The sequence below is a fragment of the Herpailurus yagouaroundi genome, unplaced genomic scaffold, assembly GCF_014898765.1.
Source record: "Herpailurus yagouaroundi ecotype Mexico unplaced genomic scaffold, PumYag 100, whole genome shotgun sequence".
NCBI lineage: Eukaryota > Metazoa > Chordata > Mammalia > Carnivora > Felidae > Herpailurus > Herpailurus yagouaroundi.
In genome coordinates this window covers 20,789,908-20,807,291 of record NW_024412391.1, presented here as the reverse complement: position 1 = coordinate 20,807,291, position 17,384 = coordinate 20,789,908, and the positions used below count along the sequence as shown (strand labels likewise).

The following is a 17,384-nucleotide window of genomic DNA, read 5'->3' as shown; positions in this document are numbered from 1 at the left end:
ATATACCATAATAGAATCATATGAAATTCTGCCCTTAAAAAGCAGTTCTTAATGGCTGTGGGTTCATGGATCTCTCAGAATGAGTTATAAATGGCCTTCTGGGGGGGGAGGGGGGGCACATGTACATTTACATACACATTTAGTTGATTCAAAAGCATCTTCTGATGATCTATACACTGCTGGGGGCTCACTGGAAATCTCTGCATCCTAGAATACTCATCTTCATCTACAAACTAATGGTCCTTTCACAAAAATTAAGTAGGCTTTAATTTAATAGCTAGTTGACTCTTTAAAAAAGATAATAGAGCCTCCCTCCTGATCATGCATTAAAATTGTCTTTTCTCTGCAGCAGGAATTTAAAGCAGATAATTTAATGTCTTACTTATTAAAAAATATCAGGAGAGAAGAAAGCAAAGGCAACTTTAATGATCTGAGCAAGTTGAAAGGAAGCTGACTATAATCTCCTGGCCCTGGTGTGTGAAATCTCCAAAATCTCTCTGTTAAAAGTATACCTCTTTGCAGATGGAAAGAGTTCATCTGAATTAAGAGCATAAAACTACATTTCATATGTATTTCATATCCCCTGTAATCCACAAACACTAAATATTACTAATTCAATGTATTAGAGCAAAACTTGCCTATGCATACCTAGTAGCATAAAAAATGAGGAAGCATTAACAGCATTTGTTTGGTTTTGTTTTGTTTTTGCAAGGATGAAGAGCCAGAGAAATTATCTGTTAAAGCTAGTTTCACATGCAAATTAGTCACCAAACTGGTATTGTTTCATTTTTCCCTATCTAACAAAGTACTGTAACATACCATTTTCTAGTTCAGAGGAAAAGGGATATGTAAGGTTTTTTTTCCCCCCAAATAAGTGAAACTTCCCTTGTTAAACACCTACTTAATATTCTCACTTTCATCCATATTCTCCTTTCTCCTTCACCTCATCATTTCTGAAGAAGATCTCCCTTAAAAAATGGCATGATTTCAGATCTTAAGCACTGAATTTTTTAGAACTGCCATCCTGAATATTAATTATTTTACCTAAGCCGAAATAAAGTCATGTCTTCAAGGGCAAGAAGAAGAAGAACATGCCTTTACTGGAGGCACCCACAAAAGTGCTCTATCAAAACAGCCGTATAGAGCAACTGCTTACTACCCTACCTAAGTGGCCTGAAGCAGACGGTGAGGTAACACTTCACTTTTAGGTACATTTGCTTCTGGAACTCTGCTGTACCACATCAACTAGATTAGAACTATACATCTCAAATTTTTAAAACTGTACCCCAAATTACTCTAGCTATCATTCTGAGAGAAAGTCTGATAAAATGTACTAGGAGTTTCAGTACATAAATTACACAGCATATACCTTATTTCCTTAAATTCTAAAAGTAAGATTTTAAAATATACCAGTGATGTAATAACAACTTTTCACAGGAGGGAAAAACCACTATGCTGATTCTCCTTCCCTTCTTTCACATTATAAATTAGGAAGAAATTAACTGATTTACCACCTCTTCACAGAAGCTTTAGCAAAAAAGACAAAACTTGAGTTTGGCAATCTATTCTCAAAATGCTTGTAGAAAAAAAAAACAAAAAAGAGGCAGATTTTCTTACAGTTTCCTTGACACAGATCTTTATTCTAGACTCCAAAGACAGATTTTACGGAATAGCACCATTTCTCAAGTCCACAGAACTATTTACACCATCACCAGTTTCTGAAACTACTGTATGTCGGACTGATTCAGAATTCACAGCTAATCCAACATTCTCATTTCATATTTGATTAAATCTGGAGATTATCAATGGTTACTCAAAATCCAGTAATTAACTGGAAGCCACACTCCGGGGCTCAGACTCAGTTGCCCTTTCTCCACCCTGCTCTTCCTCATTGGGGCTGCACCTAATTTCAGTAAGAGAAGACAAAAAGAGTCCTAACAACAGCTGCCAGGACTGAGTTCCCACCTATTCCCAGCAGTAGGCACATTTATCTCTAATCCAAACAACAATCCAGAAGGGTAGGTATTATTATCCCTATCTTACGATTTGTTGAAAGATTTTTTTAAATTATTTTTTATTGTTTAACTTGAGATTTTTTTAATAAAAAAAATTTTAAGAATTTTTTTAATCTTTAAAGATGAAAATAAAAAAGGCTGAATGGAATTAAGTGTTTTGCCCCAGTCACACCTGCTAGGATTTAGACACTCTGACCCCTACTGCATCTGGAACATGCACTCATACTTCAGAGTGTTTGTACTTGCAATTTCCTGGTCTAAAACACTCTTTTTTAAAAAAATATTTGTTCAGTTTTGACAGAGAGACAGAGAGCGGGAGAGGGGCAGAGAGAGGGAGACACAGAATCCAAAGGAGGCTCCAGGCTCTGAGCTGTCAGCACAGAGCACGATGTGGGGCTTGAACCTACAAGCCATGAAATCATGACATGAGTCAAAGTCGGACGTTTAACCAACTGAGCAACTCAGGAGCTCAGCCATTTTAACTATTTTTAAGTGTGTAACTCAGTGGCATTAATTACAATCACGATGCATGCAACCATCATCATTATTTCCAAAACCTTTTCATCATCCCAAACAGAAATTCTTTAACCATTAAGCAATAACTCCCCATCCCCTCCTCCCATCCCCAGACCCTGATAACTGCTAATCTACTTTCTGACTCTGAATTTGCCTATTCCACATATTCATATGAATGGAAACACACAATAGTTGTCCTTTTGTTTTGGGGCTAGAACTTTCAGTAGAACATGGAAGAGCAGTGGTAAAATGAGCAACCTTGTTTTGTTCCTAATCTTAGGGGGAAGCTTTGATTCCTTTACCACAGAGTTTGATGTTAGCTGTGGGTTTGTCATAATTGCCCTGTACTGTGTTGAGGATTTCCCTTCAATGCTGTGGTGTTTCCTGAGTGTTTTGATTATAAAAGGGTTTAGGATTTTACCAAATGCCTTTTATGTATCAATTAAGACAACTATTTGTTTTTTCCCTTTGTTCTATTAATGTGATGTATTATAAGGATTGATTGCTGTATGATGAATCAAATTGCACTCTTAGGATAAATCCCACTTGGTCATATTGTCAATTCCTTTTAATATGCCGTTGGTAGTATCTTGTTGGATTTAGGAGGCATGTATTTTGAAACAATTATTAGAAAATAACTCAAAAATACAGAGTGTTATAGCTTATATTATTTTTTAGTTATTAAGAATTATTTTTAATTATGTACATATACATTGAATACTGACTATATTGAATATTAAACATTACGATGAAGTGAGAGGAAAATTTGTCGCTTTTTATGTCAATGATAAATTTTACAATCTCTTAAGAATGTTGCAATTTTAAAGATGTTGCTTAATATCATTTTTTTACATAACTACAAATATATAATGAATCTATTAAAAAAAAGATCTATAGGATGAATATAGTATCAATAATTTTCAATCTGCTTCTAGAACAATAAAGTAATATGAAAATGGTTTACCCCTTCATAGAAAACTTTTGCACAGTCCTTTGCTAATTTTCCAAAAAATAATACATTGATGGTGTTGATGTCTGAATCTGAATTTTCTTGTTCTACAAAGAGAAACACACATACAAAAAAAAAAAAAACACTTAATTAGATACAGCAGTTTTACACACACAAGAAAATTGATGACAGCTATATTCTAAAAACAATAGTTAATTCAAAATGCAATTATGAAGAATTAAAAATTTTATCATTCACTTTTAGGTTAACCTTAGGTATTGCAAAAATAATGCACAGAATGCTATTAGGTACCAAAATCAAAATTATAACAAGTTTCAACTAGAATATATTTTATAAATTTCTATAAATATCACATTAACAGCACACAATAACTACTTTCTATTTATTTTCCATGTTTGTAATAAAAGGAAATGAAATACAACAATTACTCAATTTTTATACTGTACACCATATCATCCCCAAAGCAGTTCACTTTTACTGAACTTCTAGTAATCCACAGTGTCAGTACATTAAGTTTTATTCTAGAGAAGTGATTTTCTCCTCCCACACTCACAAATGGAAAAGAATAGAGTGTGTGTAAAGACCAAAGTATCTGTGACTCTGAAAATGAAATTTACTTGGGAAATAAGGAATGAATATTCTACAAGTAACCTCATTTGGATCTTCTAGGCTTTGGAAAAGAATCTGCACAATCCGCATTCTCCAGAGGTCACCTCCTGTAACCAGTGCGGTAGGGCCAAATGCTAAGACTCAGTTATACCATCTGAGGAAAGTCTCATTCATATCAGCTTTCAAGTACTCAACTACTCCAAGAAACTGCCATCATTTCAGATTTTTTTGAATCTATGCAGTGCATGAAAGACCTTTGCCAAACTGACAGTCCTCTGTGTGAGTCGGAACTGTTGAGTCTGCTACTCTGTCAGATCTGGTGGCACTGAGCAGTCAAATAACTAACACATGGCTGCACATTACCTCCCTTCACTTACCTCTTCAACTCCTCAAAGCAAGTATATACATAAATTGAAACACTAATGTTTCTCAAACCCATAGCGGCTTCTAATCAAAATATAACACACTTTGTTAATATTTGAAACGACCTATCAGAGGTCTGTTTCTGGCCATCATGAACTAATAAGGACTGGATTTATTCTCATCTTAAAACAACTAGGAAACTAAGAAAAAAAAATATGAAACAACAGTTTTCAGGTATCAGACAACAGTAAGTGTAGGAAAGCGATCTTTCTTTTTTTAATATTTCTAAAAGAGAGAGAGAGAGACAGACAGACAGAGCATGAGCGGGGGAGGGGTAAAGAGAGAGGGAGACACAGAATCTGAAGCAGCTGTCAGCACAGAGCCTGACTTGGGATTTGAACCCACGAACTGTGAGATCATGACCTGAGCCCAAGTGGGACTGAACATGTGCCCCAAGTGCCCCAAGTACCCCAGAGAGCAATCTCTTTGAGGAGGAAAATAAGGCAATACCCCTAGCTTAATTCCTGGAGAGTTTTCCAGGCAGCAGAAAGTGGAGCTCAAATTCAAACAAAGCTCAGCAGCCTCAGTGAATTCAGAAGAGCTCAGATACAAGGATACTAAGGTGGCTAGAATTTGCAGATAAGAGTGTCAAATGGAAGACAGCAGCACAGACAGAGAGTGCCCTAGTGATACGAAGATGGGTGCCTACAGATATTCCGTGGAATATTGATCTCCAATGGCATGAAGGCAAGAAGGTCAAGAAGCAGAAGAACCACTTGAAAGGAGTAGGCAGAACAGTTCTGACACTCACATAGAGCTAGGAGCTGTTCTAGTTCCAACCAGACAGAATGGTATCCTCATACGCAAAGCCTAGAATAGAGTTGTCGGGAGGGTATTTTCTTAGTAATAAGGCCAAATTAGCCTGAAGATAAAGGCTGTTCTATACACACCCCAACAAAGCTAATCAAACTGATTCTAAGAAAATTAAATATATCCTAAAATCAAGACAAATAGTATTGAAAGGATAGCAAATAAACCCAACATTAAACAATATAAAATTCTAAGCATCCAGCATCCAATAAAAAAAATTATCAGCCATGAACATGAAGAGAAAATGGAAGATGCAAAAAAAATCTCAAAATGAGCTTTCAGAGTAGAAAAATATAACATTAGAAGTTAATATGGGGCACCTGTGTGGCTCAGTCGGTTAATGACCAACTTTGGCTCAGGTCATGATCTTGCGGATCATGGGTTTGAGTCCCACAATGGGCTCTGTGCTGACAGCTCAGAGCCTGGAGCCTGCTTCGGATTCTGTGTCTCCCTCTTTCTCTGCCCCTCCTCCACTCACACTCTTTCTCTCTCTCTCAAAAATAAACAAACATTAAAAAAAAAAAAGAATTGGGGCGCCTGAGTGGCTCAGTTGGTTGGGCATCAGACTTCAGCTCAGGTCATGATCTCACAGTTTGTGAGCTCGAGCCCTGCGTCGGGCTCTGTGCTGACAGCTCGAAGCCTGGAGTCCTCTTCAGATTCTGTGTCTCCCTCTGTCTGCCCCTCCCTGGCTTGCACTCTATCTCTCGCTCTGCCTCAAAAATAAACAAACATAAAAAATGATTTTTAAAATTAAAAAATTTTAAAACATTAAAAAAAAAGAGGTTAATAGTATACCGAGTGGAGTTAACAGATTAAAATGAATAAACTGTTACAGAAAACTGAAAAACAGAGAAGAATCAATGAAAAGTTGATTTTAAAGATCAACAAAAAAAACCTCTAGCCAGAATGATCAGGGGAAAAAAAATGATAGAAAGAGAGAATCAATGAAACAGAACATCACTACATTAAAAGTATATCATACCAACATTAAAAGTATATCAAAAATATATTAGGAATAACTTTATGCCAATATACTTGACAACTAAGATGAAACAGAAAAATTCCTTTAGAAACAAACTATCAACATTACTTAAGGAAAAAAGATAACCCAAAAAGCCCCATAAAAAATGAAGACATTGAATATAGGGTTTAAAAGTTTCCCATAGAGATTTCCAGGCACAGCTGGCTTCACTGATGAATTCTACAAATACTTAAGGAAGAAACAAAAGCAGATAAACTCATCCAGAAAATAAGAGGAGGCACTTAACACTCCTTTCAGGAGGACAGCATTACTCTGATACCACAGTCAAAATCACCACAGTAAAGACAGAGTTGGAACAACATCCTTCATAAACTGTTTAACCAAATATTAGTAAATCAAACTAACAAAATATCAAAAGGATGATACATCAGGCCTACCACTTGATCATGCTTTATTTTTCTTCAGACATTTCTACTTAATACTAACTACTTTTGTAATTATTTATTCCCCTACAATGTAAACATCATGAAAGCAGGGGCTTTGTTTTGGTCACTCACTGCTGTATCTCCCATATCTAAAACAGTATCTCATATGTAGCTGGTTTTCAGTAGTTACAGAATGTTGTAGTTCAAAGTCTGTTTCCCATTCGCTGCTGCAGACCCTTCTTCAAACCAATTTCAGGCTTTAGATGAGATCTATTTTGGTCCTCAAATACTCCATGGTAGCTCTTCCTAGCTTACTAGGATTATTTGAAGGTTACTAGGAAGAAGGAATAATCTCCTAACTATATCTAGGTAACAAATAACATGCTGAAAGTAGTATTTTGAGAAAGTTAAGTTTGCTAGGCTGTTTAGGTCACACTAGTGAAACTAGAAGGTAGAGGCATCAGTTAGCTATTTAACAGTCTAGATATGAGATTAAAGAAATCTGAAATGAAACAGAAGCAATGGGAGAGGGGAGAGAGGATAGTGGGGGAAAATTTAATGGAAAAAAATTATTTCATCCTATAGTTTCTTACACTACTGTGCCTATATGAGTATGTACATATATGAAGTTATCCATTTGCAGATTACAAGCAAAAGGTTAAGCAGAAATGGTCGTATTATATTATATACCTTGTAATGCAATCTTCAAAACAGCTGTTCTATTTCCACCAGAAGTTAAAGAAGAGATAATTGAGAGTTTTCCCTAAAATGAGAAAAAAATAGTTATACAGAAGAGCCAAAAGAGCTTATTATAACAGCAAGAAATAAGGAAAAAAGGGGGGAAAAAAAAACAAAAAAACAAGGTACTGTGTTCATGTCACCATATTTAAGACATGAAAGTGATTTTACTAGAGCAATGTCCAAAGACCTAATTATTTAGGTTCACAATTTAACTGTTAAACAATCTTGTTAGTCAAATATTATCCAGTACCTCATTTTACAGATAAAGTGAAGAGGCTCACCTTCAGTTCCATTTTAACCTAAAAAGTTATACTCTACTAAAGAAAAACAAAAATTTTGCTCCTGGAAAGAAAGAAACACTAATTTGAAGAAGGGGCACCTGGGTGGCTCAGTTAAGTGTCCAACTTTTGATCTCGGCTCAGGTCATCATCTCACAGTTCAGGAGATCAACAGTCTCTCTCTCTCTGAGTTCTCTTTGTACTTGTCCTACTTTATATAATGTCCTTTTATATATATATATGTGTGTGTGTGTGTGTGTGTGTGTGTGTGTGTATATATATATATATATATGTACAAGTACTTATATGACAGAGACAGGTCTGTCTCTGCCCCTCCCCTGTTGGTGCTCTTTCTCTCTCTCTCTCAAAATAAACAAACATTAAAAAAAATTTTTTAAATAAATAAAGAAGGGTTAAAAAGTGCAGAATGGTCATCTCGTAAGTAAGGTCTGTGTGGACGACGCAAAGGACGAAGGCACACATCAAGTTTAGTCCTCGGTTTTCTGTAATGAACCAGCTATCTGCTTAAAAAAGTTACTTAATCAGAGTTCCTCAGACAAAATGAAGTATTTAACCTGGTAGTTTCTGTAATTTCTTCTGGCTCTAAAATGTAATGATTCTATCAATAAATACATTATAGGTTTCTTTGAAAACTTCCATATAGAAATAAAAGTTTAAAAGACTTTTAAAATGGATCACGTAAAACATATCTCCCATGCTAATATTCTAGACTTTGATGTAACCACCAACAACAAAAAACTATGTGTGTAGACCAATTTTACTTATAAGATAGGAATTCGAAAAAAATTAAAATAAGGCTATCAGTTGTGTGGGATTTGGTCAAAAGTAAAAGTAAATAGTTCCACTTAGGAGGCAGAAAGCTGGAAAAAACAACAAAAAGGTGGACAATGTACAAATTTCAACATCTTTCTTGACCCACCAGAGAACTGAAGTCAAAAGACAACCAACTAATCAGAAATCTAGGAAAAGAGAAAAACTTCCAATAAGACAGGCGCAACAGGGAGTTGAGGTCACAAGGCAACCAACTTATCAGAAATGTAAAGGGAAAATCTTCAGGGAGAGATGGGCGGTAACCACTTGCTCACCTGAGGTAAAGCTGCCTGACGTGTCAGAAAATTCATCTAATATATTTTTTTTTAACGTTTATTAATTTTTGAACTAGGGAGAGCGCGAAGGAGGAAGGGACAGACAGAGAGGGAAAGAGGGAAAGAGAGAGAGAGAGAGAGAGAGAGAGAGAGAAGATCCAAAGTGGGCTCTGCGCTGACAGCAGAGAGCCCAATATGGGGGCTCAAACTCACAAACGATGGGATTATGACTGGGCCCAAGTCAGCCACCCAGGTGCCCCGTCTAACATTTTTAATACGTTGCTAAAGGCCAAGTGTGGGTAGTGACAGGACAGGAAGCTTTTGGGAGCTGCAAATACGAGGGGAACTCACCCGCTTATAAGCTGTTCTCCACAAACCTGACAAAGTTGAGGCCAAGAGGGGGTGGGGATACAAGGATGGTAGGAGTTACAGTAGGAAACCCTGCCTGGATGTTCCCCATCTTTCTCAGAACAAAGTCCTTGAACTGCTGGGAGAAGAGTAACAAACTCATGTATCTTACTAGAGCTTCAGTGAAAACCTGCTGTAGGAAAAAAAAAACACTCTCTACCCCTTCAAGCGATAAGCAGGAAAAGGTATACAGGTGTTGAGGGCCAGACCTACAACTAAGGACAGGCCAGAATCACTAAGACCTCACCCACAAGACTCAGGTGGCACTGCCCGACAAGACTGAGGCTAAACCGGAACAGAGAACATCCACTCATCGCAAGACTAACAAGTGTCCAGTAAAAAATCAACATGACCCACTATTGAGACAGAAGCAAAGAACTGGGAGAGAAACTTTAGCTGAGGCTAAGCATAAAGAAAAGACCTAAAACTAGACAATGAGAAAACCCCTCTGGCCAACCAGACCCCATCCTACATACAAAGTAACTCTAAAGGAATTAAAAGCTTGTAGTGCACCGAAGTAACCAGAACAACAACAAATCCCAAACTTCGCTCAACTTCTAACTGGATTAACTCAACACCACACAAAAGGCTGAGCAGAAAGGCCTGCACTTTTCCAGGAATAAAAACTACTGAATATGGTTTCCACTGCTCTTCACAAGAGCCAGAGTTTACAACAGCAAATTACAGAGGCATACATTAAAAAACAAAAACAAAAACAAAAAAAACAGGAAAGAACACTGTCAAGACACAAGGCAATCAAGAGAACCTCAATCAGGTTAAATTAATCAAACCGAACTCAAAACAGATGCTTTTGTTACTCTTGCACCTGATCCCACCGGATGTACGCTCTAAATGAGAGTCCAGAATGACTGACAAAAATGTGATGTTATGCTTTCTGGAATGGGATACACAGGTCTATAATAATGGAGAGCAAAGAATTCAAGCAACTAGGGAGAGATGTCCAGCACCTGGGGAGAAGCCCCCCCCAAACTTGGAAAAGGAACTCCTTAAACATCAGGAGGTAAAGGGGAAAGAAGGAATTTTAATCTTTGTCTTTCATAACTATTCCAGAAGCCGTCCCCTCACCACAAAGGAAAGGTCCTGGAGCTGCTCTCACAAACTATAGGAAACTCCGAAAACTAACTGCATCCGCACCTGAGGGGCATGGCCCAGCTCCTGTACCTTCAATAGAAGATACTTTCAAATGATTCCACAACTTACAGGGCAAATGAACTGGACAAGTAGGCCAGATTTAAGTGACTGCCCTCAAGCAGTCTCTCTGAACACAAGGACTAAACTGAAGTACTAGGAATAAACTGGGGGCCTTAGGGCTTCCCAGCTGGCAGACCACACAGAGGACCTGTTAACTTACGTTGCCTGATTGATCCACATCCTTTCTTGAGGACCCCTAACAACTGTAAACTCTTTGTTTCCAAGGGTAGCATGTATGCCCTTAGTATAGTTCTTCCTGTGTGAAAAGCAGAAATTAACTAAAAACAAACAGTATGATTTGCTCCTAGGGATAGTTATAAAAAATATTCAAAAGTTTAAGAAAACACCCTCAGTTATTATGTGGCCCTCAGTTATATATAAAGTAGGCAGGTTTATTCACAGTAAGAGTTATTCCATTAGAACGATAATACAAAATTTGTTCCTGTCTTCAGCTGAAGTGAGCAGAGAAAAATGGAGGCTGAACTAAAGATTAAGCTTTGAAGTTTAAGGATGACTGTATAATGAGAGACTTGCAGGGGGGATTTATGTCCCCAGTTGTTTACATTTCATTTCAATAAGGGGTGGTTGAAACCTAGAGACATTTCTCTACGTTGCAAACGATGTATGTACATTAGGGAGATTAGGTTTCTCTCTGTCTCTCAGGAGGGGAAGGTAAAGCTGGATAGCTATCCTATATAAACTCCCAGATTCATAATTTCAAGGTTCCTTTTCTACAGCACAAGAAATCCCCTTTGTACACACAGGAAGACTTTTGATCCTCACTGTACTGTCTTGAATGAGGAAGGTGGGGATAGAAAACTGATGCAGTCACTGCTGAGAGTAAAAATAATAGCTGGCTTATACTCCAGAAATCTGCTAGCTCCCAGGATAAAAGTCAATTAGTATTAGATATTAAAAATGTATCATCCTGTCATTATAAGAGTGGGGTTTTCCTAAGGTCAGTGCCTCTCAAAAGGGATACAAATGCTTTTGTGCACAGTAGGAACCTGATCTATTTGGCTCCCTGTCTCCTGACCAACCAAATCTGCACACCAACTCGAAAGGTGGATTATACACTGTTGCTTAAGAACTATTTGACCACTTGACATTTACCCCAAATGAAATGAATACCTACGTTTATGTAAAAATTTGTATGAGCATTTATAGCTGCTTCATTCATCATTATAAAAAACCGGAAAGAATCCAAATACTGCTACACTGAGGAACGAAGAAATGGACTGTGATGGAATTCTAGTCACCAATAAAAAGGAAAAGTACTAATAAACAGCAACCTGAAAGAATCTTGAATGCATCATGCTAAGTGAAAGAAGCCAGCCTCAAAAGGCTACTTAGTGCAGGATTCCATCTACATGGCATTCTTGAAAGGTAAAAGTATACTGTCAGAAAATTGGTAAAAAGTGGTTGCCAGGGGTTGGAATTGGGAGTAGCACCCGACTACAAAATTTTGGGGGTGATGGACTGTTATGCAGCTTAATTATGTTTGTGGTTATATGTTTTTATACATCTGTCAAAACTTGCAGAACTGTATACTGAAAAGTGAATTTAGCAGTAAAATGCATTTAATAAAATTCACGAAACATAAGTAAGAGATATTTGCAGGCTAAAAAAGGTTATGTGAGACGCCTGGGTGGCTCAGTCGGTTTAACATCGGACTCTTGATTTTGGCTCAGCTCATAATCTCAGTCATGGGATGGAGTCCCGTGTCGGGCTCTGTGCTGACATAGAGCCTGCTTGGTAGTCTCTCTTTCCCTCTCTCTCTGTCCCTCCCCCATGCTCGCAGGAGTGCTCTCTCTCTCTCAAGAATAAACTTTTTTATAAAGTATTTTTAAATTTAAAAAAGGGTTAAGGATTCAAACTGAGATATGAAAAATAAGAGATTCATTCTGATAGATGAAAGAAGAGATTATATACTTTGACTTAACTTTTAAAAATGAGCATTGTTCATGAAAATGTGATAATCATGAGAAATGAGTAAAAGGTGTTTCCTTGGTTTAACCCTACTGAATACTAACATGTTCACTTATGTCTAAAAGGAATTATTGTAATAAAGGGCTAACATTGAAAAATAGGGGGCCTCTGGGTGGCTCAGTCAGTTGAGCATCTGACTTTTGATTTCAGTTCAGGTCATGATCTCACAGTTCATGGGATTAAGCCCTGTATGGTTTCTACATAAAATATAAAGAAATTCCGTTTTTCCTATAGCATAGTTGATTAAAATTTTATTTTTGTTATTGACAGTTTACAACAATTGTATTTAATTTCACCACTCATTATTAGTAACCTCGTGTAAATTTTTAGGACTGTTGTCAAGTTTGAAAAAAAATTCTATTGAGTTTCTTTCCTATATAAGCTGTAAGATTTGTAACAATTGTCCTCAAAGTAGCTTCAGATTCCATAGTTTCAGTACTTATTTTTGTCCACCAACTACACACACCCGATGCTAGGTGTGACAGTATATATCCATACCCTGGTACAACTTCAGTCCCCATACTTTTCTCCTACACTACCCAGTGAGTTGGAATGTTCCTGGAAAACATTCCTACACCAGAAGAGCTGGCATATGCTACCTATAAGCAGAAGTAACTGCAAACCACACAAATATATCTCACTAAAATTATTCCATAAGTCAACTTCCCCTTAACCACCTTCCAAAAATGTTCTCAGCCACTCCAATGGCCACTCGATAAGACAGAAAACGTGATGGAGGGGAAGTCAAAATGGAAAGAGACACCAATCTCAACCACTCTAGGTTAAAACATCCCATTTGTGTAAATTTTACAAATATGTGAAAATGTAAATTCATTTCTAAGACCCCTAACATGGGCTTAGAAGGGCTTGTTCAAGTAGAGTCTTTGAAGCTTCAACTTTACTAACTGCAAAATAATTTTGTCACTGGTCAATGGGATTATGGTACATTATTTTCACTGAAAACCGATACCAGGTAAATTCCTTGCCCGAAGGCATGTTGTTGATGATATCATTATCTTTACCAGCATTTACCAAATGCTTTGAATTTACTAAGTAAGCAAGTTACATTTAATCTTCATTGCATTTCTATGAAGTAGGTTCTATTATAATTCCTAGTTTACAAATGAAAAAAATAAGGTATCAACAGGTAAAATCACTTCCAATTACATAGCTAGTAAATGGTGGATCTGTGCTTAAATCCAGTCAGCATATCTTCAGGACCTCCACTCCTTTTTAGAATACTAAACTATTATAGGAGTAAGTTTGTGACCAGGGCCTGTGAGTTTGAGTTTGGAAGTGTGTTGGTGGAAGAGGGATGGGACAAGGGGAGAACAGAAGAGAAAAGGAAATGCGGATAAATTTTTAAAAATTGAATTTATTTCACTTTAGTGCATTAGTTAGTTATGAAGTTGATTTTAGGTGGCGCAAAAGCCGGTCACTGTTAACCAACTGCAAAATTGACTTGGCTAAAATTAAAGTCTCCCACTCCCATTTCAGGACTATGATTTACCATAATTAAAATATCAAAATACCAGTACATATTCCTCAAAAGACATTTCCTGCTATCACTTTCTCACCCCACATTCAATTCTCAAACCACTAAAAAGCCAACCCAGCCAACACTAGTCTTTCCAAATGATCTATACTTTCTGGTTGTTAAATCAAACATTCTTTTCAGACTAGACTGAGTATCTAGCAGCAATATAATGCTTTGGTTACTAGCAAAGACAATGAAAATTCAAATCACACTCAGCCACTTACTATCTAACCTTGGATCTAACCTTGAATGAATTACTTAAACTGTATCCATTTTCCCAACTATAAAATGGGAATAATAATATCTATTTATAGGATTCTTTCAAGGATTAAAAGTGGGAATACTTCTAAGTGTAAAGCACTTAGAAGAGTGCTTACAATATGGCAATTTATGTAAAAGTTACTAATATTACTCATTCCTTGAAACTTACTGAATATCCAAGACACCATTCTTTCCTAGTTTTTCTCCTACACCTCTGGATCAACTCAGACTCTTATTCATGCTACCTTCTTTCACTGAAATCCTTCAACACTCCTCATTCTATTCTTTGGACCAAATCTCCCAGAGAAGGAAACCCTTTAAGCTCCAGAATCCCAAATCCATTTGCCTATAGGACATCACCACTTGGATACCTCCAAAAACCTATGAAGACATCCAAAACTGAACTAACTCCTCTTTCTTCCTAAACGTGTGACTCCTATTATCTTCCCAAGGCTGACAGGACTTAAATACATGGAAATTTCCTGAACTCTTGACCTCTCTCATCTAATTGCTCTCCAAGATCTGTTGATTCTACCTCTTTATTCTGTCAGTTCCAAAGCAGAAGGTCTAGATTGTAACTCCAACTCTACTACTTACGAGCTGTATCTCGGGCCAATCATTAACCTTAACCTTTTGGAAATGCAGTATCCTCACTTACAGATGAAGAATAATAGGACCTAACTCACAGGGTTTTGTGATGATTAAATGAATTGATATATGCAAAACACTTAAAATACCACCTAACTCCTAGAAAGAGCTCAATGTTAATTTTTGTTATAATTTTATTATGATATTGTCTGTCTCCTTCCTATCATCTCCTCTGTTCCTGCTTCAGACCAGCATCAACTCTAAACTAGATTATGGCAACTACCTCTTAACTAATTATCCTTCCTCTAATCTTGCCCTCTCTGATATATTCTTCACCCAGAAGGCAGAGTAAATTAAACTCAACATGAATCATGTCCCTGTCCTGCTTAAAATCTATTAAGGGTCTCCCATAGTTTTTAGGGTAACATCTAAATTCTTCAAAATGCACATTAGGACTATTACACCCAAAATAAAAGGTATAGTCTGAGTCACCCTTTAAGTTCCAGCTCTAGTTTCCAGACCTAACTTGTCAGAACCAAAAGTTCCCTCCTAAATGTTCACATACCATAGTTCTAATACCAACTTATTATAATTAGAGATTAGGTTACCTGTCCAAACCCACAAAAATTCAGTCCCCTTTAGTTCAAGGACCATATTCACTCATCTCTGTACCCTCAAAATTTATTCCAGTGTATCACAAAACAATTCAATAAATGTTTGCTAAGTAATAACAGCATCAAAATAGTCACGTTATGACACACACAAAACCATTTCTAAAACAACTATTATAAGCTCAACATAAAAATTAGCATTCCCTTTTTGAAGACAAAAAGCATTCTGAGTTATGAAAATTCTTACCTGGATGTATTTCTTGCTATAATCACAACCTGGCTGTAGAGATCTGAAATCTACTTTGTTTAATTCACTTAGCAGCTCAACTTCGGGCACTCCATTCACTTCTTTTATTAATTCAAGGGGCATATCAGATCTGCTTCAAAATGCTGTCCAGAGCAAATTCAACTAGGGAATTTGACAGCTTGCGGCTGAAAACAAAGACCAACGTTTTACCCAAAAAGCAGCCAAAAATTGCTTTAAGCTTCTTTGACTTAGTTTTGCTTTTCCTTTCCTCTAAGTTAGTAATCACTGTTGGCGGTGGGGTGGATTAGTCTATAATTTTATTACAAAGATCAATACACCCATTCCCCTAGGACACTGAGACTCCAACCTTTTCTATTTAGTTTTCTATTTAAAGACTCACCTCTAAAAGCCAGTTTTAGGATCTGCGAAAACCACACTAACAATGTCTCTTACCAAAATTGTGCTTTAAAATGTACAAACTTTTGGGAAAGGGAGGGGAATTGAATTTTTGTTTTTTAATCCCCTTGGCCATGGTAATATTGTGTAGGCAAACTGGGCACCAAAAGCTTATTACTCCAAAACATACCGGTTGCCTCCTCTCTCCAGCCCCTATACATAATCGAAAGTACTGAACTGATATTAAATCGTGCTTCCTAGGTTCAATCTTGTCATACCTCTTGACTGGGACATCCACCAGTGTCAATATTAATTTTAATGTGTGCGCACCAACCTTCCCCAAGCCAGTTGAGTTCCGTGAGGGCGGGGACTTGGATGAACTCAAGTCAGCTGCTCACAAAATGCCAAGCAAGCTACTAACCACAGCAGGCTCACGCTATAGATAAGTATGAAGGGTCTTTCTGCAATAACTACACCACCTTTTGATCTAAACTAAATCAGCCTCTTTGGGATACCCGTTCACAACCCGAACCACCCTGCACTCAGACAACGAGCTGCAAACCGACTTAGGATTTCACTCACCCACTCTAGAGAAAAACAAGGAAGTTTAGAAGGGCGCGCGCGTGACGCCACACGCACGCCGACGGCCCAGGTCTCACGCATGCGTACACGGTCTGCAGGGCTACGCTTACTGCTCCTACGCCCGCGGAGGACAAACTGCATGATGGTTCCCAGGCATAAAGTGTCCTGGAAGTTTCACGGGATAAGTAGACGGCGCCGCGCCCGGGGTGGCGTGGGGGGCTGGCACAGTATCTTTTCGGAATTGTCGGGTTCCCTTTTAGCTCCGCCTGGGGTCGGGCTGTAGGCGCCGGCCAGGGAAGCGGGGGCGGTCCGCAGCGCGATTCATTAATCCCGCAACCAATAAAAAGTCTTCCCCAAACCCGGGCGGGATTTGAAATTAGAAGCTCCTGTGGGCAGGGCAACTTCCTTTAACTGCAGGTTTTCTACCTCAGAAGCAATTAACCAAAGGCAGGTTTTGCAAAGAAATAATTCCATCAGTGAGTAATGCTATTTTTAGATAGATCGGATTAACTTCTTCATTGATCTATAGGGCTATGGTTTGGGAGTATAATTAATAAGACGTATTATTAAATGTGAGTTCTTTGCGAATTTCTGGTTTGTATTTCCCGATCATTTGATGAAAGTGAAACCACCTCAGTGCAAAGACCTGATGTAATAATTACATAAATATTTCCAAGG

At 37.6% G+C, this 17,384-nt stretch overlaps 1 protein-coding gene across 3 annotated transcripts in view; it reads right to left on the bottom strand.

Annotated features, from left to right (window-relative positions):
* Positions 1-16,957, bottom strand: part of POT1 (protection of telomeres 1) — a 79,830-nt gene extending 62,873 nt beyond the window's left edge. Inside the window, exons 1-4 of one of the 3 annotated variants that reach the window (XM_040472075.1) lie at positions 16,707-16,957; positions 15,729-15,913; positions 7,441-7,513; positions 3,496-3,587 (exon numbers count right to left, since the gene is read on the bottom strand). In XM_040472075.1, the coding sequence (XP_040328009.1) occupies positions 3,496-3,587; positions 7,441-7,513; positions 15,729-15,851 (288 nt within the window). In that variant the 5' untranslated portion in view covers positions 15,852-15,913; positions 16,707-16,957. Of the gene's footprint in view, positions 1-3,495; positions 3,588-7,440; positions 7,514-15,728; positions 15,914-16,402; positions 16,686-16,706 lie in introns of those variants that run through there. The other 2 variants (XM_040472074.1, XM_040472076.1) reach the window with 2 other exon arrangements.
* Positions 16,958-17,384: the final 427 nt, after the last annotated feature.